This window comes from Pagrus major, chromosome 9 (genome assembly GCF_040436345.1).
Source record: "Pagrus major chromosome 9, Pma_NU_1.0".
NCBI lineage: Eukaryota > Metazoa > Chordata > Actinopteri > Spariformes > Sparidae > Pagrus > Pagrus major.
Genome location: NC_133223.1, coordinates 12,640,748 through 12,665,304, shown reverse-complemented (window position 1 = coordinate 12,665,304; position 24,557 = coordinate 12,640,748). Strand labels below are relative to the sequence as shown.

At 41.3% G+C, this 24,557-nt stretch overlaps 1 protein-coding gene across 1 annotated transcript; it reads right to left on the bottom strand.

Moving 5' to 3' along the window:
* Positions 1-2: 2 nt before the first annotated feature.
* On the bottom strand, positions 3-18,037 carry dcbld2 (discoidin, CUB and LCCL domain containing 2). Its single transcript, XM_073473064.1, has 15 exons — positions 17,701-18,037; positions 15,105-15,329; positions 13,017-13,154; positions 8,417-8,468; positions 8,262-8,334; positions 5,910-6,043; positions 5,717-5,757; positions 5,202-5,417; positions 4,368-4,492; positions 3,706-3,853; positions 3,439-3,600; positions 3,250-3,343; positions 3,110-3,159; positions 2,883-3,017; positions 3-2,042 (listed from the first exon to the last, which is right to left on the bottom strand). Exons 1-15 carry the CDS (start codon positions 17,801-17,803, stop codon positions 1,624-1,626), a joined length of 2,115 nt encoding a protein of 704 aa, XP_073329165.1. The 5' UTR covers positions 17,804-18,037; the 3' UTR covers positions 3-1,623.
* Between the last annotated feature and the right edge of the window lie 6,520 nt (positions 18,038-24,557).

Sequence of the window (24,557 nt, the reverse complement as noted above, 5' to 3'; positions counted from 1 at the left end):
GATTTTCTTTTAAAACTCTTTATTTCTCTATTTACAATCAGTGAGAGCCACATAAACACAATCCCTCTGTGACCAGGGAGCACCAGAACTCTGTCTGTAGATCGCTTTGGTTATTGAGCATAATCAAAGCACGATTGGTGGCACAGCTGTGTGAATAGCACCTTCCCTCAGGTGAGGTTGCTATTCTGTAATGTTATAAAGCAGCTTGTTCCATTTTTCTCCATCTGCACTCCTGTCACAGAGTGTTTGGTCTGATTAGTACCACAGGTGGACAGGAGGGTAATGCAGTCTACTGGTGCTACAGACGACGACTGAACACATCCTACTACAACTATAAGCTGCATTAAAAACCAGTCCAAACAACAAAAACACACACAGGACTGAAAAACAGCTTAACACACATACAGATGTTGATGCACATAGATACAAGGAAGGAACGAGTCACACTTGAATGCATTAAGACAGATCAAACACCCATTTCAACACGAGACAAATCACCACGATGCACAAATAAAATTGAAAAAGTTCAGGACAAACACACAGGAAACTCTATGAAATAATCAGCTGTAACAGATTAACCCATCTACCTCTTGTCTCTGTACCTTTTTAGCTAGGAAATCACCTAACTAGGACTTTAAAAACTGTTTTTCCTATATTAAGACTGCTTTAATGTTTATTTGGCTAAACCTGCACTGTTGGCACAATTGTCAAAGTTGGTTCTGTTGTGAATTAACATTGCGTTAACATAGAAAAGGCAACATTTGGTCTAACAAAAAGGTTTTTTCTCATGGGGACTTCACTGGATCGATCCTCCTGATTGGCCTTTTCAAGGTAACATGCAACATCTGACGCTCAAAACTACTGACCGTCAGTCCGCAAGAGTGCAACCACAATTCTGTAATCAGTGAGGCTAGTGGTGGGCTGTTTTTAATAAGAGTTTCTCCTTATCAGCAGGATGTGAAATAAAAATAAATATCAGTAAATCATCTGAGAGTTTAAACAGGTTTGCAGTAATGGAATTACTAGAACTATACACAATTTCAAGTCATGCTTTTAAACGAAGTAAGACAAAACGTACCGTGGGAAACTAGAGTTTCACGAGAGAAGGAATTCTTTGACCTTGGATGTGGGAAACTTGATGCAACATGCAATTAATTCAGTAAGAGAACCCTTAAATCTTTGAATGTAAATCATCAGGTACATTTCGGTTTAACCTGATTCAGTATGTAACAGAAAAACATTGAAATAATGGAAATCACAGTTTCACAGAATGCAACAACTACTAAGGATCACAGAACAGGGACAGAGTCTTTATCAAATAGTAGTCAGCTTTCTCCTTTTCATCCATCCGCCTCTCACACGTGGCACGAACACATTCATCGTTGTGGTTTCAGTGATAGGACTGTAATGGCACTACACAAGCAGATTGTGGCCATGCAGAAACATTTAGGCAATACAGACATCTCCAGATGAATCTAAAGCTAAGGTAGTGTTCATTCAAGACTCGAGCCCGGGCTCCGGGGCTCACGGGCTCCTCCTCCTCCTTTAACAACCCCCATATCTTTGTCCAGTGGGTTGTGTTGGCAGTGAGGGGCAGATTAAGGCCATGTGCATCCAGACTCTTCAGCTATGTCCCGATGGCTTCTGAGTGCTACTCTGAGGTACCTGATAGGTCAGATCCTCGGTGGGTGTGACCTGTCCAGTGGCGTTCTTGGGGGTGTCGTAAGCCGACCTCCCTGACTGGCTGCTGTCCGTCCGTGTGAGCAGTGCGGCCGGCCCGGCACCCATGAAACTGCACACAGTGGAGGGCTGGTTCAAGGAAGAGCCCCCTGACGGGTGGCAACCCATATCAACCACGATGGGCGTAGCGTATTCAGATCCCGAAGCTGGTAGGGGTTCCGCATAGGCGTGGTATACGTCTGGCGAGATGGGAGCGTCGTACAGGTCAGGATCTGAGTATCCTGGGTCGGGCCCCTCGTCGGGTTTGAAGGTTGACCGGGCGCCTAATGTTGTAACACCACTCACCAGGGGCTGAGCATATTCTGCAAAGAGAGCATGTCACAGTGTATTAATAACCAATGACTCTTTGAGTTTATAGGTGACCTGGTGTCCACACTGTCAGCAGCTTGTCCAACAGTTTAAAAACAATCATTTAAATCAAGGGTCTCAAACTCAAATCATCTTGGGGCCACTGCTGGTACTGTGAACTCATAAGAAGACCAGTTCAGCGCCCAAGTACTACAGGTCAAGCGCAATACTTCTGAAAATGTATTTATTCCATCTACTCCGTGCAGCAGCAGGGCCAGCAGCACAGAGTAACCGGAGTCACATTTAACTTTCAGCATGGAGAGAGTTAGTTAAAAAAAAAAAACTGATTTCACAACATCAAAATAAAGGTTTTGCAAGGTAGGAAACCTTTTTGTTACGCCATAAAGATACTCGCATTGCATTTCAGTGACAAACACTGTAAATACAGTAAACTACAGGTAGCCTTTAAAACCTCTACAGACACTAGAGCTGCAACAATTTATTCATCATTTTCAACTATTAAACTAGAATGGGTTACGGAGTAAACACATCGCATACTTCTGCTGAGGCCCAACTTTTCTCTTAAACTCAATACAGCCTAATACAATATCAAATAAAACATATTTATATATGTATCAAATTGTACTCATAGATACCAGCCACGTAAATACGCCTGTTTTTTCCCATCAAGATCCATTACTCCCTGAGAAATCAACGAAAATGTTGAAAAACGCCACAATGTTAAAGAAAGTGAGGAAAAAATTCCCAGATCCGTCCCTTTATCTGGATCTGCACCAAAAGTTAATGGGGTCTCTCAGAACGCTTCAACTGTCCTCCTGTTGAACGGTATTTACCTGCAGGTTCAGCATGTAGTCTGGGTACAGCACCTCTCCCTGTCAGCCGTCCCACCTCGCTGCTGCTGTACCGAACTGAATCCTCCGTCTCCACCATCTTAGAGGGCAGCAGCTGCTTCATGCTTTTCCACCAGTCTGCAGCAGAAGCACAATGAGATGCACATCGAGTCGGACCGGCAAACACTCACAAAACACAGATCAACCTTCGCTGCAAAGAGATTACATACCTGTGCGATCCCAGTGGGGGAGATCATAAGTCCCTTCAGAGCTCTTTTTTCTATTAAGAGACAAAAACACTGTCATTGTAAGGCAAAACTAAGTTTTCACTGGGGATTTTTATCTATGACATGACAATGAGAATGCAAACCTGTTCCTCCAGTGCCAAGCACAAACCACAGTCAAGATGAGCCCCGTCAGAACCATGACCAACACGGGCACCAGAACTGCTGCCAACGCCACATCTAAGAGCAGAAACAGCACAGTAAGCACCAGGCGACAAATGTCTCGGGATCAAATAAGCTTTTCTTTTGTTTTTTAAATAAAAAATCTGACGCACCTTTGCCAGTGTGAGGAGGCATAGTAGTGTTTCGGATGTCTGGGGTGTGTGTGGTTTGGCCAAGGTGAGGTGGGCGTTTCGTACCCACAGACGGTGGAGAGTCCCGAGAGGGGGGGAATATCCTCGGCCTCAGATCTGGCCTCAGATCTGTCCTTGACCTCGCTGGGAAAAAAAACAAACAAATTCTTTTAACATTTTAGAACTGAGTGCGGACTTCTCCTGTTTACGGGATATTTGCTCATCTACAAATCAACCACCTCCACCGACCTGCAGGAATTTGGCAGCCAAGCAGCTCCAACTTGAGTGCTATTCTCTGGTGCCATAGGGTTGGATTGATCCTCACAAAGCGGGCCTCGATTGGAGGAATGAAGTTATTCCTCACCTCGTGCAGGTAGTTGATGTTGCCTTGAAAAACCTACATTAAAACGAGAACAATCCTTATTTGTGCCAGAGATTTAAACCAAACTCTAGCTCAGTTGTAGTGGTTTAGAAGAAAAAAACGTGTTTCAGACTGTGAACAAATGCATTAGAAGACATAAGCTGATTATTTTCCAACTTGGCAAGCCAATAACTACTTCCCTCCACACTATAAGAAGCCGTGAGAATCCCAGCAGAGAGCAGCTCGTAGACAGCAGTTCCAGTCTAACAACCCGGCCGCTAAATCCATATCCATTCATTATTAATGCCCAAGTGTCCTGACTTGTCTACCACAGCACTTAACTCAAACCACTGACTGCCTTCACTTCCTGCCATAAACATCGCTTAGTCAATACCAGTTGCTATGGAAACAGTCCAAGTATATGTCCCTGCAGCTTTCTTAAGTGACATTTTTGTCCATTTGCACTAATTTGAATGAGAAAAAAAAAACATAAAAGCCAATGACGTAATTGTTGAGCAAGCAGGGTTTATTGATTTGGTGCTTGTGTTACCTTGTCTTGTGTAGAGTTTGCTTCCCTGTAGATGTTCCACTGCTGGCTATCGTTGCTGTACAGGACCCGGTATGCTGAAACGTAGTACTGGTATTCTCTTAGGCTGGATCCAGTGGTGGTGATACCTAGATGAGGGGGCAGCAGAGACGAGAGGATGATGTGCAGCTGGCTCTAATATACGTTTAAACAAATTAAAATGTGATTTTGCTGACATACTTTCTTCAAATAAACATTTTGTTGGGGATGAATGTGGCTGTGTGCAAAATTGAATGTCAGTTAATCTAATAGTAGTAGAGATATCAGTCTAGATCCTGGGACTTCAACAGGGGGTCCTCGAACTTTTTTTTTTTTTTTTTAAATGCAACTGTCTGAAATTACACATTAACATGAATCTGACATACTAGCAAAGATTAATTCCTAAACAAAAAAAACATTTAATTTACACAACATTAATGATGGTCTAGATGTGAGCAAGCTAACCTAACCCTACGCTAAATCAAGGTGCCTTTCCAATACTGTGAACTACTACCAAAATTAATTGTTTTTTAACTCATAATGCAAGAGATTCTGACATACCCTCCACCTCAGAGAAATCACAGAAGGTGAGGCTTATTCGGCTATCTTCAGCCATGTTGCAACTGCTGCCAACTTGTTCGTACATGGCACTATAGGCCACCTTACATGTTATTGTTCCTTGGCCATGGCTCTATATCAGCTAAAGCTAAAGCTATATCACCAATCACAGGAAAGGGAATATTTTGGATTCTGGAGAGCCTTATTGTAGGCTTACAGTTAAATCAGAGTGTTTATGGATGTGCAACAGTATGTGGTTACCTGTGATCCTCTTCTCCTTCTTAAGATCGACCTGCAGCCACTGCTTTTGGTTGCTTTGAGAAGGTGCCCACGGCGGCCCCGCCTTTTTAAGCCGCGCCCCTGATGGCGCCCACACACTGTGCTGACCAATGATATTGCTCCATTCCCACACAGAGGAAGCAGAGAGCTGCGTGTCCGCCACACCACTGTTCTCTAAGCCCAGCGTTCCATAGCAGCCTGCGAGCACAGAGAGGCCATTAGCATCATTAAAAACAACTGAAAGAGATTTGAGAGGCCTTAATGTACATATTTTTTATATGTGTGTATGAAATTAATTCAACTGCATTGAAATGCATATGTAAAAGCAATGGGTAATTCACTCTATATTTTCTGCTGCAGACTAATAATAATTACAGACACGGCAAGACTTACAACTAAAATGACAGATGCTGATGGAAATAATTACATTTACAGTACTTCCCTCTGCAAAACTGTTACAGCAACTCATGGTGCTTCATTATAAAAAGGAAACTCACCGTTGGTCTTGAAGGTGAAGAGGCTGTTCGACAAAGTTCCTCTGAGGAGAGAAGGTTGAGAGGATCAATTAAACATGGATCAGTACATCTAAGGTTTATCGATTCTTTTGACTGAGTAATTAGTGACTGAAAAGAAGGAGTGGGAGCGGGAACACCCACATTACATAAAGAAAACACTGGGGAAAGCTCTTACCCAGTGGAAGTGACATTGTTAGCCAGTGTGGCCTCATAGTGAGGGATGCCTTTGCTGCTGACCACATAGATCCTCCCTCCCACAGCGTTGGACACCACACCTGCGTGGATGGCTGCCACACACAGAGGAGAGGACTGCAGGATGAAAGGAAGAAAAGATGAGATTAAAGGACACTTTCTATTTCCATTAACAACAAACAGTGTCAGTAACTCAAGCCACATAAACTGTGCAGACAGGGCTAATTACACTGATAACAGATTAAAAGCTTTCTAAATGAGAGAAAACAACCTCCAGCCCGTTGTTGCTTTTTTTTTTATTTGCTTCTTATTTGCTTGTGATACAGAGATAGAAAAAAGCAAGATAGTTGTTAACCAAAAACTCAAACTGTGGTGTTTTCTGATCATGTGTCTACTTCAGCTTGTACTGATTCACAATATTAGCAAGAAAATAGTCAAAATACTCTCAAAACACCTAAAATGGCACTGAATCATATTGGGTCACTTTACCTTACATTTTATCAAGAAACAAATATTTCTATTACATCAAAGACGGGACACATCTTTTTTCAATGAACAAAAAAAATCATTATAAAAAAGGAGTGTACTTCATTGAGCTATACCGCTTTTTCAAGTCAATGATGTGAGCATATTCAACATTATCCAAATTTTCCTTCATCCCAATAATAAATACATCAAGATCAACTTATCTTGGCTGTTATTTGTTGGGATCTGTGATAAAATCTTATGTTGTCCCATTCCTAGTGGCAGAGTTCCTAAAAACAGTTCCTGAAACTGGTCCCGTACTGAAACCGGCTTACAGGTAACAATGCCTAATTAAACTGGACTGCTGGTACCATTGCAAACCAGTACCGTTTGCAGGTAAGGCGGTGGGAAACGCCAGCATTGTCTTGCACTGTGATTAGAGAAGAAGCTCTTAACCTTCAGACTGTGGCAGATAAAGGCTGATGAGTCAGCATGATGTCACTTCTCTGTAGAGAGGATATGGAGAGGCACTGATGGTAATGATTCACTGCTGGTTGCATTCCTGTCCAAACCTGCTGCCACATCACTGTGAAACGGACAAAAACCCGGCTGCACTCTGATCACGAGCTCCTTCCCATGAACAGCTGCTGGAGTGAGGTGGAATTTTATTACTGGAAAAGACCCACACTGGAATCCACAGCTGATGGGATTGTGGGAAAGCTCTGGTGACCCACACAGTGACAAGCACATGTAAACATGTATGCACATGCACACATGCACTGAAGTCAAATCCTGCCACAAGCAATCAACACTGGCCTTGTGACTCTTAAACTTCCCCAAAACACACACCACATCCTAAAGAGCGCCATACCAAACCACTAAGACAAACACACAGCACCGCTCCAAACCGCCGCACCCTGCCTCCAACAGAGGAAACCACACGAACACACATGAAATGACACACATACAGATAAATATGTCATAAGTGGAATGTGGTAATATAGAAACCAGTGCATGGATTACATAAGAAACGGATTTAAACGAGAGAAAGTGACCTGTGGGGGGCTGCTCTGGGTGGGGCGGCTGATCCCTGAAGTATGCTTCCCCAATCAAGATATTACAGCCTAGTGACACACACACACACACCTCGAAAACACAAGAATGAATTAGTCACTTGAGCACGCACACACACACACACACACACAGGTTTTCTCCAACTCCTCACTCACACTGACTCACTCTCCAGCTTTTTGTCTCTCCAGAACACACACTCGACACACAGCTCTGCTCGGCACCCTCTCGCAGCTGGACTGGATTAAAGGGTTATTATTTTCGGCCAAACTATTATCTCACCTCCCTTTCACCCGCTGACCCTGCCCCTCCTCTGTTCCTGTGGGGCACCTCGCTCCCTGAAGCACACCCCAAATCTCCTCCCTGTTCTCCCGTCAGCCAGCAACAACCCCTCACTCCCCCTCTCTCCCTTCAACAAACCCCGAGCTCAGAGCATGAGGTCATCAGCCAGAGACTCGGCACCCATGACCTCACGTGCAGCGGGGGTGCTGTGAGGTCATCAGTCCAGGACTCGCATGTCCACAGAGCAGGGGCCCGTTTACACAAGGAAGAGAAAGAGGATCTCAGTGAATCAAACGGAAAGAAGTGCAGACTTGCAGCACAGAGACGGGTGGTGGCAGTGAGAGGCCATGGAAACATGAGTAAGCAAATACTAATGGTTCCTGTGGGGTAACAGTGGGCATAGTGACCAAACAGCAGGAGACCACTAGACACCATGACTCCCCTGGAAATATGATGAGGACAGCAACAAAAAGAAAAACACATGCTGTATGAACGTGTGTAAATTAAATACACTCACCTCTCTGTATCCATTTGGTATAGTTCCAGAAATCTCCTCAGTGGATGTCAAGCAGCCTGCCGGACAGTACTTACTATCGAGGAAGACACACACAATGAGTGTCAGACAGTTTGATCCCTGCACAGATATATCCACACAAAGCCAGCATTATTTACCTGAACTCTGCCTCAGGGAAATCCGTTCCTTTGTGCAGGCAGGTGATTAGATCTGCAAAAGGCAAACCAACAGTGTCAGAACTGGTTTTCTCTGCACGCTCCTGCTCACCCATCACCCCAGCTGACAACCGCCAACCTTTCCCAGGGAATTCATCTGCTTTATTATCCGGGATTTAAATCATTTAAACTAAAGCAATAGAGGGAGATTTTACATTTAGCTTGATTGAAAGTAATTCTTCAAATGAGAGCTGCAACAAAGGACTACTTTCATTATTGATCAATCTGGTGTGTACATTTTTCAATTAATCGTTAAGACTATAAAATGTAAAATGAAAAAAAAAAAAAGGTCCATAACAGTTTCCAAGAGCCCAATTTGACACATTCAAAATGACCAACAATTCAAAACTCAAGGACATTCAGTTAAGTATCATACAGGACATATATTCACATTTGAGAAGCTGGATCCAGTGGATTTTTTGGACATTGTTGCTACTAACTACTAACCAATTGTCAAAATTGCTGATTTCATGATCTTTCACAAAGTGTGTGTGTGTGTGTGTGTGTGTGTGTGTGTGTGTGTGTGTGTGTGTGTGTGTGTCAGAAGTTCCCAATGAGTGTTTCGGGGATGAGACCACATATATCCAACAGGATGCTGTGGGCTGCTCGGAATTCTATGCAAACCCAGTGGGGGTGGTCAGTCTCGTCTCGTCGTGACCACATTTATCAAAAAGCTCATTTATCTGGTAAACCAACCAGTGAGTCAAGCAGACAAATACCCCCAACCGCCGCAAGTGGCCATGGTGACTGATTTACTTAGCTGTGCAAACTGTCCTCCCACGCTCATCCGCATGATCGGTTACATGACAGTAAAAACATGCATTAGTTCTTTGGGGGTGGGAGGGGGGTCCGTTGATGGCCTTGTTTGCCTTCAACTGTGATTCAGTCACAGAGATGACCACTTAGAGTAATTACTCTGCTGCGCACATGTCATGTTATCTGAAGTCACCGAAAATGTTCCACATGACAAAGCGCAGCCTTCTTTTTGAGAGAGAAAATGCAGCGATTTCACACATCAGAATCTGCTTCTGTGTCTCATGGACTGCTGTATACAAAAGCTACAGTATTAATGCATCAGTTGAATCAGGTCTGTACTATCAACTATCAAGCTGCCATGTACAAAATCTTGGTTGGAAATTCCCTGTCAGAAGACAGTGACTTTATCAGATCTAACACACACATATAAACTGTTTTTGTGTTTAATTCATCCATAGGTCCTTTGAAGTCATTTGTGTAAAGACAAGGACACTGATGCATTATAGAAGTTCTGTCTAGCACATAAGAAATTAGCTATTTTGTTATCAATACCAAATTTCAGATGACATATTGACATTTTAAATTGTATCAATCATTGTTTACTTACTGTTAACTCTCAGTTCACAATGATGACAAGTGAAGTTTATGTACAGTAGAGGGATTGTTGATTGTAACTACAGTTGTGGTGTTTTAAAATTGTCTCATTCACTGTTAGCTTATTAAACTGGTTTTATTTTCATTGTGCATACGAGATTATAAATTGAGACAATAAATACATCGCAGTGATCCTTAAAGGTGGAGCAAAACATGCTTTAACCTCTCTCGCTGCATGTTAAACCTGCTGCTGCAGGCTTTACCTTAAGGGGCACTATGTAGTGTTGGAGACGATAAAGATTTATGTAAAAGTCACTTGTGTGCTGATTTAGTCCAACATGTTTGCCGTCAGATGAACTTAAAGGTTGATGTCTGAAAAAGGCTGACTGACACGTCCTCAGTAAAATGATATCAGATTAGAGAAATGGAAGCAGCTTCTCACAGGAAGGAAGTCTTCTAATAAAACCACAAAATGTCATTACTACTTTCTATTTCTCTCAATTGCTTTCACTTCCTCCCGCTCCTTGTTCCTGTCATTTACAAATTTTCTCTCAAACTCATCTCACTTCACAAGGTCAGTCCTCATTGCCCTCTGTCCATCTCTGCTTTCTTTAACCAGCCGCACTCCACTGAAAAAAGCACAACTAAAAACTCAGTCCCCATTCACATTTTGCAGAGACGTAGAGGGCTGTAACTCCGCAATGTCAATGACACATTGACTGTCAATTATGGGTGGAGAAATCTTTTTTGTCCAACTGCAGATACATCTGTTGGTGCCACCCGTCTGTATTCATGACTGTCTCACATTAAAGTGAGAAAAAATAACAATAATGACCAAAAGCATGACGACCCTGCACACTGCGGCTGAAATCCCAGATATGTGACTGATCAGTTTATACCATCCACAGTAGAGCAGCCCCTTATCTCTGCTGTGTGTTAAACTACACTCTCAATGGTGAGCAAACACCACATCATAAATGGCATGTGGTGTACACTCACTTGGCCTCCAGCAAAACTGCAGACACAGCTCAAGTCAAGTTATCTTCAGTTGGTACCCTCTTTCAATGAACTGAAACCTCTGTTTGTTTACAGGATAATGACCAAATAAAATACATTGGTCCTGACATGTAAACACAATAACCACTGGACAAAACACATTAACGAAAAAGAACATCAAAAAGCATTTTAGAACATGTATTATTCATGCTATGTTTCTACAAATATAGTTTAGAGATCCTCAGGGGTCCATATCACAAGCCAACAATCCAACCAATGGAAAAGCTACCGATCATTCATTTTCAAAAACATGCCTAATCCAAAAGGGACCTGAGGTCTGATTCCAATTTACCCAAAAATAATTAAGATCCCATCCATAATGCAGTGTTCCCAATCTCGGCATCTTACCTCAAAAAGAGTTACATTGTGTACATACATTACTGGTCCCCAGGTGATTAATCCTACTGACTTAATGATGATTAATTGTTCCTCTAGTGTCACAGAAAGGATCCACATTTGACTTCAAGACTTATGCTTATGGTCAAATACCAGCAGAACTGATGATATTCCAATCAGCTTCAAATACACTAAGCGTTAGGATGAAATGTTAGCATGCCTGCAAACTAAATTAAGATTGTAAATATAACATTTATAAATATTATAAATGTCTGCATGTCTTACATTAGCATTCAACTCAAAGCACCACTGTGCCTAAGTCAGCCTCACAGAGCCACTGGCATGACTGTAGACTCTTAAATGTGGCACAAAATTTGGCCAAGCGCAGGCGCCCCATGCACAAAGGCTGTGCCCTTAGTGTGGTGGCCTGGGGTTTGGGAACGACCTGTGGCCCTTTGCCCCCTTTTCCCATCATTTTTCAGCTGTACTGTACAATAAAGCCATGAAAACAGCCAGAAAAAGTAGATACAATATCCAAATAACAGAGCCTGCAAGTCAAGGTCAAATATGTCACACCATATCATTATAGATAAAGCATCATGGTGCTACAGAGATGCCCCGGCCAGCAAATAATATTTTTCAGACATATGGGAACAATACATACAGTACATAAAGATAGAATGTCAAATGCAGTATGCCAAACAATACCAGGTTGTCCCATTGCATCCAGTCACATATCGCATATTCTGACCCACAATCCTCTGCGCAGTAAATGATAACGTCATGTCGACTGAGCCGCTGAGAGAACAGACAGATGGCTGCTCATTGGCTGCATTCTAAATCGCATACTTCCTCAGTCTTTACTTAAAATGTACTTCAAATACAGATGACAACGGATGTATGAGCAAGAGGGTCAAAGTTCAGATGTGAGGTTAAGATGAAGTAGTATGTCCCAGTTGGATGCAGACTGCATGCAACAGTGTGGTGTAAGGGGAGCTGCAGTGTGAACTAAAAGTAAAAAGAGAAGTATGTGCTTTGGAACGCAGCCATAGTCTAATTCTCCTGTGATGACTAAGATGCGCCACATGATCAGAGTTGATAGCATATACCACAGTCCACACTGATTCATGAGCCTATTAGACATACTGTATTGCCACACAGCTGAGACGCCGAGCATTGACCCCAGGACCTGACCCGGCCTGATTAATACGTTTCCTGCATTATTGTGTTTTGTGAATTGCTGCTCTAATAGATTTATTCATGGGGTTTTTTGAGATGTTTTGGTTTTTTTTCTTGGTCATCTCTGCAGGTAACCGTAAAACCACCATACATGTTAGATCTAAAGTACACTCATTGTGACTGACTGCGTAGCTGACATAAGGAGATGTATGAAGTTTTTACACAACAACAGAGATAAGACAAACGCAACACACTACCTGACATGTGTACGTGTAAGTCTTTTCAATACAATCTAATCAGTTAAGAACATCCCAAACTATGGAGGTGGTGCAGAATGAAACAGCTGTCATGAGACTTACATTAGACTGTGGCGCGCACGCACGCACACACACACACACACACACACACACACACACACACACACACACGAACACACACACACACAACCTGTCTCCAAAGCAACTCTTACGCCAGGGGCCAAAACAGAAAAGTAACTAAGCTCGACATTGAGATGACATCAACAAAACATCATTCCAGTCTGCTACACCTCTATTACATACACCAACCCCTCCTGCAGCAATCAACACATGAGACATAGGTGAGTGGTGTGAGAGTGTGTTACCTGTGTGTTCAGTGGTCGAGTAGGACAGGTAGAATCCACGTCCACTGTGGTGGGTCCCACTCATGAACTGGACAGTGACCTGGTTGCCGGTGGCCTCGATCAGCTCTTTCACCTTCAGACCCAAGCCGCAGTACTTCACTGTTTAAGAGCATAAAGATACAGGACAAAGAGATTCTGGTTAGTTATACAGGTTAATTTTAACATGTACAACAATAAACATGCACTTTATTAGATATTAGTGCAGATTAAGTGGATGTAACTAACTGAGAAATAAACCTCTTATTTACTCTGGGAAAGGATGACAAAGCAGAGATGTAAATGACTACACGTCTCAATAAATAACATAATTGTTTTGCAAATTTGAATATCTTAAAATGATATTAACCACTGCCGATAGGTGTTCACATTCCAGTTTTAAGGGAAGCAAACATTTCCCAGTTGCTGGTGACAGATTAATGCGTCAGTAACATGTAAAACTTCCTAGTACTAGCACTTACTAGTACCCAGCTAAGTAGGAGAAAGTGTATAAATGAATGAATAAACTTCAGGCAAGAGAACGTGTCGGAATTTTGTTTATTAAATTCAAGACTTTTACTAATGAAATCATTTTGGACTGAATCAAAGCTTAAAATTCTGTCATATTCTGTTGATTCAAGCTACTGCAAACTCGCAGTGAAGTGAGATGTCCTGCAGTTCCAATCCAGCCTTTTCCCAAACTATTTAAGGGATCTTTTTACAGCATCATAAAAAATTAAGAAATGGCCCCGTTCAATTCCTCATTCATAGCTCTATTTGTATTAAACTGTACATCTTCATGTCTAATATTCAGCTTAATTTTCATCACCGGCGACACTCATTGCAAGCTTGCCGGCAGCACTCTGGCATGAGACCAGCTGTGACTGTAGGCTCATCATGTGGTTGATGCAATGTCAGTCACTGCGTTTACATGAACTGGAGTAACCTGGTATTGTATACTTATTTCTTGAACATCATGTAAACAAATGCATCAGGGAGAGAAATGTGACTACTAAATGCACAATTTGATTCATACTGAAGAATAATTACGAAACTCTAGTGCCTTCTTTCCACCAGGCACGTCTTTATGGTGTCGCAAGTGAGACGCAGATTTGTTTTGTCCTTCACGTGGCTTTGTATCCCCACCAGGAACATTTCATACCAAGCGTCAAGCTGCCTGATATTGTTGACTTGCTCCAGTTGTGTTTATGTTGTCGTTTTCCCTTGGCTTCTGTGCTTCTACCATGGGACAGAAGGCTATATAGTGAAATAATTTCATTTATTGTCGGTTTTGAGTTTATTGTTGTTTTTTTCTATAGAGTCAGGGTCTGCACATGGTGTGTTATTAAGATGCTCTATGTTGTTCCTGTGTCTGAGTTCCTGCCTGGCTCATGCACGTATTCTCTGCAGAACAGGGCGGAGAGCCGCTCCTGGGACGTGGTGTGCCTGGTGGACCACGAGCATTGCCTAAATGGCCACAATCAGCTCCGGCAGTTACAATGCTGATTAACCCAGTAGAATCTGGAAGTCTTCCTCTGCTCTTCAGGCTGCACAGGCATGTATCTTTAATAAAGTTTAAAATATACTAAACTTGGTTAAACATGTCTGGGACCATTGAGAAGCCTAAATACTGACCAGCTGTATGCAGATCAGGATTCACGTAGAGGCAACTACAGCAGGTGTTAATAAGTTCTACAATTTCCTGACATCTTATTTCTCCAATAACCTGTTTTTTTCTGTATAACTAAATATAGACGGTGAAGAAGCTACAGAATGCATGACAGATATCGATTGGGAGAGGGCTAAAGGCCACATTATGCAAAAAAAGAGCTAGTTTGTTCGCCACACTTGAAGGTAAAATACAAAGGCGACCGTCACAGAGACCCCTCTTAGATGTGATATCATCTAAATATATGGATAACACTGCATATTTTCATAAAGTCTCCTTTGGAAGAGTTTCATATGCCACTTTTCCATCACATCTGCCGGCCCGTCAAGAATGAATTGCTTAAATTGAGGCTTCAACTCCCAAATCAGTTCAAGTAGAGTCTGGTATCAGCTTGTCACTCTCACCAATCTCACTCCTCTCAGGTCCAATGCCGTTGTAGAGGCGGAGGTAGTTGACCTGGCAGTCACTGTCTTCTATGTCCAGCTCGGCGAAGCGAAAGTGGATCCTGTTGCCGCGAGGAACGCTGATCTCCCATTCACACACTGTGTCATTTGGGTACGTCCCTGGGTAACCCAGAGAGGACAGAGTCCCACTGCTGGGGCCAAGTACACTGGGGCCACAGCCATCACCTGCAGGACAACACACACACACACACACAGTTTCAGCATAAGAAAGATGCCAGTAATAAAGCACAGACAGAGGGGACACAGTAATAGACAAGCCCAAAGCAAGAGTTTTGTTTGACTCAAGATTTATGAGCGACTGTCACCAAAATTATGTAAATTGGGAAACATGCTGTTCTTCAGCCTTCATTCAAATGCAAATCTCTCCTGGAAGTCACAGCAACAGGCAATCAAATGGAACGCACCGTGTTACTGTGTTAAATTTCGTTTCAACATGGTTGGAAATGTTTGGGATAACGTACGTTGAGAAATCAACAAAATATATAATGAACATGTGGTTGTTTTGAGAACCTTTACAGCAGAAAAAGATTACAGGTGAGATGATCAGACTGATTTAGCCTGAAATCATTAGGCTGTTGGTTAAACTCCTGTCGACATTCTGCAGTGTCCTTTAGCAAGACATCGAACCCCAAACTGAGCGAGAATGTGGTGGGAAAAAATGCAAGATGCTTCGGACTACAGCTGAAATGATTGGTCAGTTACTGAACTTGTCGACCCACAGCGAACAAAAACGCCAAATACTCCTTTGCAGCCAATCACACGAGACACGCGGCTAGAAATGCATCGCCAGCAAAACCATAGTTTCCCATGGTACGTGTTGCATGTTTTCTAGCAGACTTCAGAAGTTGAAATTCTAAGTTTTTAGTGCAAGGCCACTTTTTCCATTAATTACATACAGTACGATGGCCAGTTGCACACGCACTCTCGCTCCACCATGCTGTTCTGCTTAAAACACGCGTTTCCAAGGCGTCTTTGAAGCGATCATGCCTGTAGTGATGAGTCTCAGCGTGATCGGGGCCCTAGTTCCAGCCCCTCAAATGTCATGTGGCAGTTTTACTTTTTTGTGCGATAGGATCCTGCAAATCTTTGAGACGTCAGGATGTATTACAGACCAAACAATTAATCAAGAAAATAACTGGCAGATTAATAGATAATAAAACTTAGTTAGTTGCAGCCCTACTTTGAATACAAGCATCTGCCAAATGAACGTAATGCATTGTAATTAGATTCAGCAGAGAAGTTGGCTTTGGGTTTTATAGACAATCAAAACTTTTGGCTCTTTCGATCAAAACATAAAATCCAAGAATGTGATTTTATTTGTCTTTTGGCAGCTTAAAACCACATAGTTAAAATGTAAGACAATTTAATGAACCTTGAACTCAATTTTATACAAAATTATGAGCTCAGGCATATCTTTTTTTTTAAGGAGAAGTCAGAGCGTCTTCAGAGCTGTCAGAGAGCAGAGGCATTGTGTCTGTTGATGCTGTGGACTCATGGCCCTGAGATAACACTCAACAGTCACGCTTCATGGTGCTAAGTGGATGTTCTGGAGTTACGTAAGAGCCTCTCAGTGGACACTATCCAGATGAACAGGACAAAAACAAAGCTGCTTCCCCTCACTCTGACTCACGTACTGAACAACTGCATGGCATCCAGCAGGAGTTCAGATTACCTTCCTAAAGTTACCCCTCAGGCTCAAAAACAAACCTTCATACAACTTCATTCTCTCCCATAACTAAGCTATCATTATCACACCAAATACCAATTCATGATGAATGTGGGAAAAAACTCGTTATAATTCATGTGAAATGTAGAATTATGACAAACTGTGTCCACGTGTTTACACCCATACCCCACTGATACCCCACCCCCAACCTCTGACCACCTGAGGTTGCCTGTGGGCTCTTAAAACCTAACAAATACCCCTGTTGGGGTACAATATGGTGAAAAGTGAACCGACAACAATGAAAACACACTGAGCTTGTCGTGAGTGTAGTTAGTTCACGGTGAGTTACAAACTGAGCTACCTGAGACTGGAAACAAGGCCACAAGCTCCCAAATGTGCTGTTACCTCGTACAGAGAACTTAAAACCCAGGGTCCATTAACAAATCTGGCAATTTAAAGGTTGCTAGCTTATCGGGAAGCGCACACAAGTAGCAGACTGTGATTTTAGACTTTAAACAAATACTTTAAAGCCGCACATTAATTCAGCAAGCAACTGCTCCGCCGAGCAGCAGCTATTCGTTTACAATGTCAGTACTTTTAAGAACCGGTTTGCCTGGTTTCACGCCACCCTTCTCTCCCCAAACACACCATGACGGGCGGCGGCAAGCGGTGTAAACCAAGCGGAACTCCACGTACACACGGCCATGTAAGGTAGGTTTTAACTTCGGCGGACAATAACAGTGTACCGTCGCCGTAGCTTATCTCTACACATCTACAACTTCTGCGTTCACACTTTACTCCAGCATGGCCGCACGTCGCCGCGGCCACACTCGGCTCGTCCAGTTGTCGCCGCAGCTGTGTGCCACCAACCTTTCTGCGCTCGACAGCCTTCCGTGGTGAGAATGATGAGAATCGACAGGACGAGAACCCCGGCCCCTGTCGGTCCCCTGCCCACCATTACCGCTCTGCCCATAGCAGCCTGCAGTCTGAATGCATACTGCTCGCTTCTGGACCGGCTGCACCGCTTCAACCTGTGCCGAGGAGGTGGGCAGACACGCGAAGCTAACGTTCAAGTCCTCGAGAGCGGCTCCGCGTGAGGTTTCCTCCGCGAGGATGTCCTTCTGTTGTCGGTTAACAGTCCAGTGGTTAGCGACACTCTCACTATGGAGGTAACTGCTCCACACACACACACACACATCCAAGCTGTGGAGCCACTTCCTCCACTGAGCTCCTCCTCCTGATCCGAGACTGGGATACCCGAGTCCCCCAAGTGGTCTGATCCCAGATTTACCAACACCCCCATCAGAGTGTAGCCTGTAACACCTGATGTAAATAATAATAATAATAATAATAATAATAATAATAAATAAATAAATAAACTTTCACAACTCAGCCTTGTCAACAACAGTAAACATATATATATATATACAGACTCCATAATAAATGATTTAATAGTACAACATTCATAGAATGAAGTTGTGATATTTTGAGAATAAAGGTGTCTTATTATTATTACAGGTAGGACATACATGATGAAGGTAAAGTCATAGAGGGCTATAAGTAGGCCCACAAGAAAAGTGTTCCCATAAATCAATGATGTATGGTATAATAATAATAATCTATAGCTAATAAAAAGTTACTAATGTTAAAAGCTCTTTCTTCTAACTTCTCACCATTCTGTGTAATCAGGTGGATATTAGGATATGTTGAATTCATTATCAAAGTCTTTTTTGTCAACTTATTCCAAGATATTCTCAAAGTAATGGATGGATGGATGGATGGATGGATGGATAGACCATTATAAAGTCCCACAGAGAGCACTTATAATGGTAAATGATTCACAGCACAGCTATAAATAATGCTGAGTAACAATCGGTAACACCTGCACTTTTCCTTCTATGACAGGTCTCTGCATGTCTGGTGAGAAAAAGCCCTGTTGTACCAGTCCTTTTTCCCCCAGTGTTGGAATCAAGCACCGTTTTAATGTTGTAAGTGGTCCAAGTGGTGCTGGGTTTTAAAAGTGTTCAATATTAGATACAAAAAAAACATGATGAAATGAAAATTAATGAATAAATACAGATGAAAATATTATCTAACCATTAAATTATAACACAATCTCAGTTTATTATTAAGAAATCTTATTTTACCTTGTTTATTTTTACATTAACAGAGTTCATTGCAGGTCATTTTGGTATAATTCCAGCAGTTTTAAATTGAAAGATGTCCCTTTTCCAAAGTTTGGATTTCGCAACTTTATTTTTCCCAATGACTGTTTTTTTTTATTGCGTAATCTCATTTTTCATCAAGTCTGTATCTGTCCATCAAGACAAACTGAAGAGTCTGTTGTGGTCCTGGCAAGCATCTTGATTATGTTGCTGGGTAGTTTAAACTAAAGCATTCTTATTATAGTAAACAACATGGGTTTATCATTGTACACATTTCTGTGCACAGATGACCAACCTACAGTGTGATCACTCCTTGATGGTTGTTAGAAAGTGTTGCCTTATTTTATTGTGGTAGAGGTATAATACGGGTATAATGAGCATCTTGGGCTCAAACTTCCTTTAAGATTAGTAAAGTCCAAACTTATCTGAGTACTTTGAGCCCCACACAATAACACTCTAGCAATTGAGCATAAAATCTACAAAGACACTAATAAATCCAACTGTCAGATGAATGCAAATGATTAAAAAACAGAAAAGTAGTCTTGCAAAGTTTAGAAGTACAGTGCTTATGTAAATACACACTGCTACTTACCATCTGTGGTGAATTACATAGCAGTAAAATCAGCCTAGACATTGTGTTGTTGTTCATTCACTGGGACTTATGTAACGACTCCTGTGTGTTCCATCTGTTTCATAAAGCATAAAGAACTGTGTGAGCTTATTGAACCTTTACCCACCCACACTTTATTATTCAACTAATGTCTCGTCCTTTCAGCTGTGAGCTTCTTGTCTGTGGGACGTCAGAGGCAACCCAAGACGTTGATTCTGTCTGATTAACAGCTGGGCGGCAAACATCATACGCCCATGCTTTAGCTGGACATTTCAGAATGGTACTTTAATGGGAAGAAATATTCACTTATTATTGTTCTACTATACACCCTCACTTGGCAAAGACTTGGTTAATGTGATGCTGTCAGAGTAACCAATAGTAACGTGTAGCAACAAACACAGTTTTTAGCCTGTAGCCTGTGAGTAATATGTCGGATGATTCAGAGTTTTTCTTTTTTTTGTTCTGGATGGATAGGCCAGTGTGTGTGTGTGTGTGTGTGTGTGTGTGTGTGTGTGTGTGTGTGTGTGACTGTGTGACTGTGTTTCTACATCTCTGTGTGCAGACTGTAGGCAGATGTCCATGAGGGTGTAAGAAAGTGTAATGTTCAGAGAGGCAGCCAGATAGTCACTCATGCTCAAATTGTCCTACAGTTTTTCTTTCTCTCTCATACACACCCTCCGCCTCAGACTTAAGACTTTTTTTTTTACATTCCCTATCTGACACATTTGCACGAGGGGAACTCCAGGATATTCACAGCGGCAGGCTTACGTCTCAAGACATCCCCCTGAGGGACAGTTTTTACAAATTCCCTTAAAGGTCTGAATGTAAATGACATACGTACATACATGTTCAATGTAATTCACTTGAACAACCTGCAGTAAATAGTATTTAATTCAATTCAGACTCAGGCTCCAAATATAACACAAGACAGTTACATGTGCTAATTTACGTAAAAAAGCACAATAACAGATCATGTTTTAAAAGGGGAAAAAAAGCATACATTAGTGTCTTACAAAGAGACAGCTGTACCAATGTCTCTACAGCTGGGACTGGTAATGTGCGGTGCTAAACCTTATGTCTGATTAAACCAAGATGGTTTAATCAGCAAATGAATTTAAACTAACACAGCAAATGAATTTAAACTGGAGATTTCTTAAAACAGCTTGGAAATTATTGACTCCTGCAACCACAGACATTTCACTTGCACCATTGCATTTAAGTCTCTTGTAGTCTCTGTGGGTATACTTTTAAAGATTTATTTGTTTAACCCTTGTGTTTTCTTGACATTGCCTTTACTTCTCATTGTGTGCGGTCCAAAAGACCTCAATGTTGTGTGTGTAAATGACACAATCAGCTTTTTTCTTTCCTTCAAATGTTTGTCTTTCTTTGCTTCTGACTGTATCAACACCAGTATATAGAAGTGGTGACCCTCTCTCAGCCACAAACTGTGCTTGCACATTTGATAAAGTTGACAAAATACAGAAATGACAAGGATAATGCATTGTTATTACATCAAATATGGCAATATTTAATGTCTTATTATTTTTATCTAAAGGTAGTGTTGTACAGGACTACATCATATTGAGAGGTGTTTCTGAATGTACTGTATGTCCTCCCTGATTACATACATGACAGGGGCAGAATGTGAGAAATACTGACAACATAATGTCCAGTATACAGTACCTCCACTAACTATGACCTCAATGCTGAAATCTACAATATGTCAATATTCAAAACTGAATATTTTAGGAATCATTAAAGTAGACTCAAGATCAGCACAGTTTGTATTGGATGGCATTAGATTGTACAGGTGTGGCTAATAAAGTGGCTACTGAGTGTATCTATTCATTTTGTTTGCAAAAAAAAGTCACTCAATAAAAAATGAATGCACAGCATGTTGGCCCTACACAGAGACATGAACTTTTGAGGTCAGTACAGAGCGCTCCCTCCGGATCCTCATGTGAAGGAAGACAAGAGGACCCACAGGGAAAGCCAATAACATAATTCAAAATCCTGTTTATCATAATCTCACAAAATTAGGAAAAATCTGGGCTATCAAAGGGCTTTTAAAGACTTAGAAAATGAAAAGTCAGTCACAATCACCTACAGGCCTACATGCTGACACTTTCATCTTAGCAGCCACAGTGAAGATTTCGTCTTAAAAAAGGATTACACCAGACACTTACTTATTTTTTAAATGTATTATTTTCAGTTGGTTTAAAACAAATCCCCATCTACTTCAGTTGTTTAGGGGAATGCTCCAACACTGTTTTGATGTGAAGCTCCAGAAATATTTCCATCGGTTTGACGGTGACTAGATTGTGACTGAATTTTCATTTTTCGGTGAACTTACCCTTTATAGAGAGTATAAGAAGCCGAATATTAGGGTGAAACTGTCAGAGAGGTGTTGATTCAACTTCACATTTGCTAATTTGTGTGGCCGTGGTGTTGTATTGGACTCTATTACATCGTGCCACTTTTCTAACAGTGTACTGTCAAACATTATATGTTAAGAAGTAACAAACAGTAGGTATTGATTAAGGGGCTACAGTATAATATTATATATTTATTGTGGATTATATTGTTTATGACAATATGTCCGCTCCTTGTAATAACAGATGGATAGATGTGATCAGAATTGTATAATTTGTTCACACTAAACATTGCTATACTGCTGACATCATTTTCAGGTCCAGAGGCTTTGCCAATACAAAGACTAATCTTTATCTAATACTTAGTATTGATCAGATGTTGACAAGAGATTGCCTGATAGATGGACTATGTTAACCAACAGCATCTAGCTACACATCATTATTAATTCCCAGTGTTTTCTGGTGCTTTGGAGCAACACAAGGGATTTCTAAGCTGGGTTATTTATGATACTGGTTAAAAAGCTATTAGACATGAATATTTTAAACTGGTTGTCATTGTAATGACTGTGATAAACCTTTACAGTGGGGACCTCTGCTGGAAAGCTGCATATTTTGTGAGAGAGGCCATCCAGTCCACTGCTGAAGAACTGCTGAGACTGGATTGTGCCACTCGGTGGTCAAAAAGTATTATAACAAATTTGCAACAAGCAAAACACCATTTTTCTCACTCCCTTGTTGTCAGAGCTATTTTATATGCCTTTCATCACCTTTAGCTGATATAAGGATAGGCCATATTGTACCTGAACTGAGTGTTACTCATAATTTCTATCATGTATTAGTTTTTGTGCAAGCCAAAGCAAGGCTTGACCCTGCATGAACAAATCATTTTGTGTGGGTTTGAAAGTGACGGTTAGTTGAGTATCAAAAGATCTTTTCTTTCATTTCCCATGACAGATGATTTGATAAGGGCTTGGCACAGCCTTTTAGGGGAGAAAAGACAGTTAGCGCTTAGTCATCACATGCCTGGATCCTGTCTGGACCTGCTGATCCCAGGTCTGTGCAACAATCAACTCTGGAACCAATTCAGGAAACAAAAGGCGCGACCAAGCTTCCCTGCAGTGTAGGTGACATCCCAAAATCTGACTGTAATCAGGGCCAGAACCACCAATGTTTATACAAATTGTTATTTATAGTTGTAAAATTTGCTAATGTAAAAAGCAGATGCTATAACATAAATCCCCAAAAAACCTACTGAGGCAGGTGAGAAGCTATTTAACTAAAAGGCCAAATTATATACAACTAAAATAGACAAAAAATATCAACTAGAATAACACTCAGCAGAGCGCATACTTCCATCAAAGCACAAATGTCCCCTTTAATTCAATCAAGCCTAATCCAATATCAAACTCAAATGTCCTGTTTCACTTGAAACCACCCATATTTGCTTTACCATAATTTAAGCTCACCAGATCCAGTATCCACATGAATTTGTACTGACTTATAGATACCAGCCACGTAAATACGCCTGATTTTTTTCATCAACATCCATGCATTTTTCCCTGAGAAATTAACAAAAATATCGCAAAATCTCACAATGTTAAAGAAAGTGAGAAAAAATCCTGGCTCTGCCCCTTTAACTGTAGAGTTTTGTAGAAATCTGTTCAGTAGATTTTGTATAATCCTGTTGACAAACCAGCCAAACAACCAACAAACCAACATGGGTGAAAACACACTGTAACCTCCTTGGTGGAAGTCAAATTAAAATAGAGTTAGAATAGAGACTAAGGGTACTATAACAATAACTCTACTGAGTTATTGGTACTGAAAATATGCTGTACAATAATAGTAACATACAGCAATATAATATAATATAATATATAATAATATAATGTACATTATATTGCTGCATGCATTAAAAAAATTGAAGCTTCCTCAAGTAATGGTGCTCTCAGCCTGACTGTGGACGGCCTTGGTGTTGCTGACCTAAATCCTGTGCCAGTTAAAACACAGGGCAGCTTTTATGGCAAACAGCAAACATGTTAACTGTGTACAGTTTCTTGCACTACATCACCGGCCGAGAAGCAAATTATGCTTTAAGAAGAGAATATGATCCAAGCATGTGATCAAATATGGTCAGAGTCTTAGTATTGGTAGTATTGATGACTGCCTTTAAAAGTGTGATCATAGAGGAGTGTTCACACTGTCACCTCTTCCTGCTCTCATGTTAGAGAGCCATGTGTAATCTGAAGCCTGTATGTGAAATTTGAATGACATCTCTACGGAAGTCTCTAAATGTTGCTCTTTGATTCTGTGCCAGGCCATTTGATCACAAAATTATGGGATAACACTTTAAAACAAGCATTGTGTTCATAGAACAGCAAATAAAAGCAGTAAAATTAAATGTTTAAAGAATCAGCAGTCATCAGTTCCCTCTTGGACATAGAAATGGACACATCATGGCAATCATGAAGGACATAAACGCCAAATACCATGTGGCTCAAGGCTATAAAAGATATTGATCGGCTGTTGAGTGAAATTAATGGAATTTCCTGTCCACGTTTGAAGTCTCAGCATGTAGCT

Coding starts and splice junctions, on each gene's coding strand:
- dcbld2 (XM_073473064.1), bottom strand. CDS start 17,803: ATGGGCAGAGCGGTAATGGTGGGCAGGGGACCGACAGGGGCCGGGGTT. Junction 5,758..5,909: donor AACAATGTCACTTCCACTGG/GTAAGAGCTTTC, acceptor TTCTCTCCTCAG/AGGAACTTTGTCGAACAGCC. Junction 2,043..2,882: donor ACTACATGCTGAACCTGCAG/GTAAATACCGTT, acceptor CTCTCTTTGCAG/AATATGCTCAGCCCCTGGTG.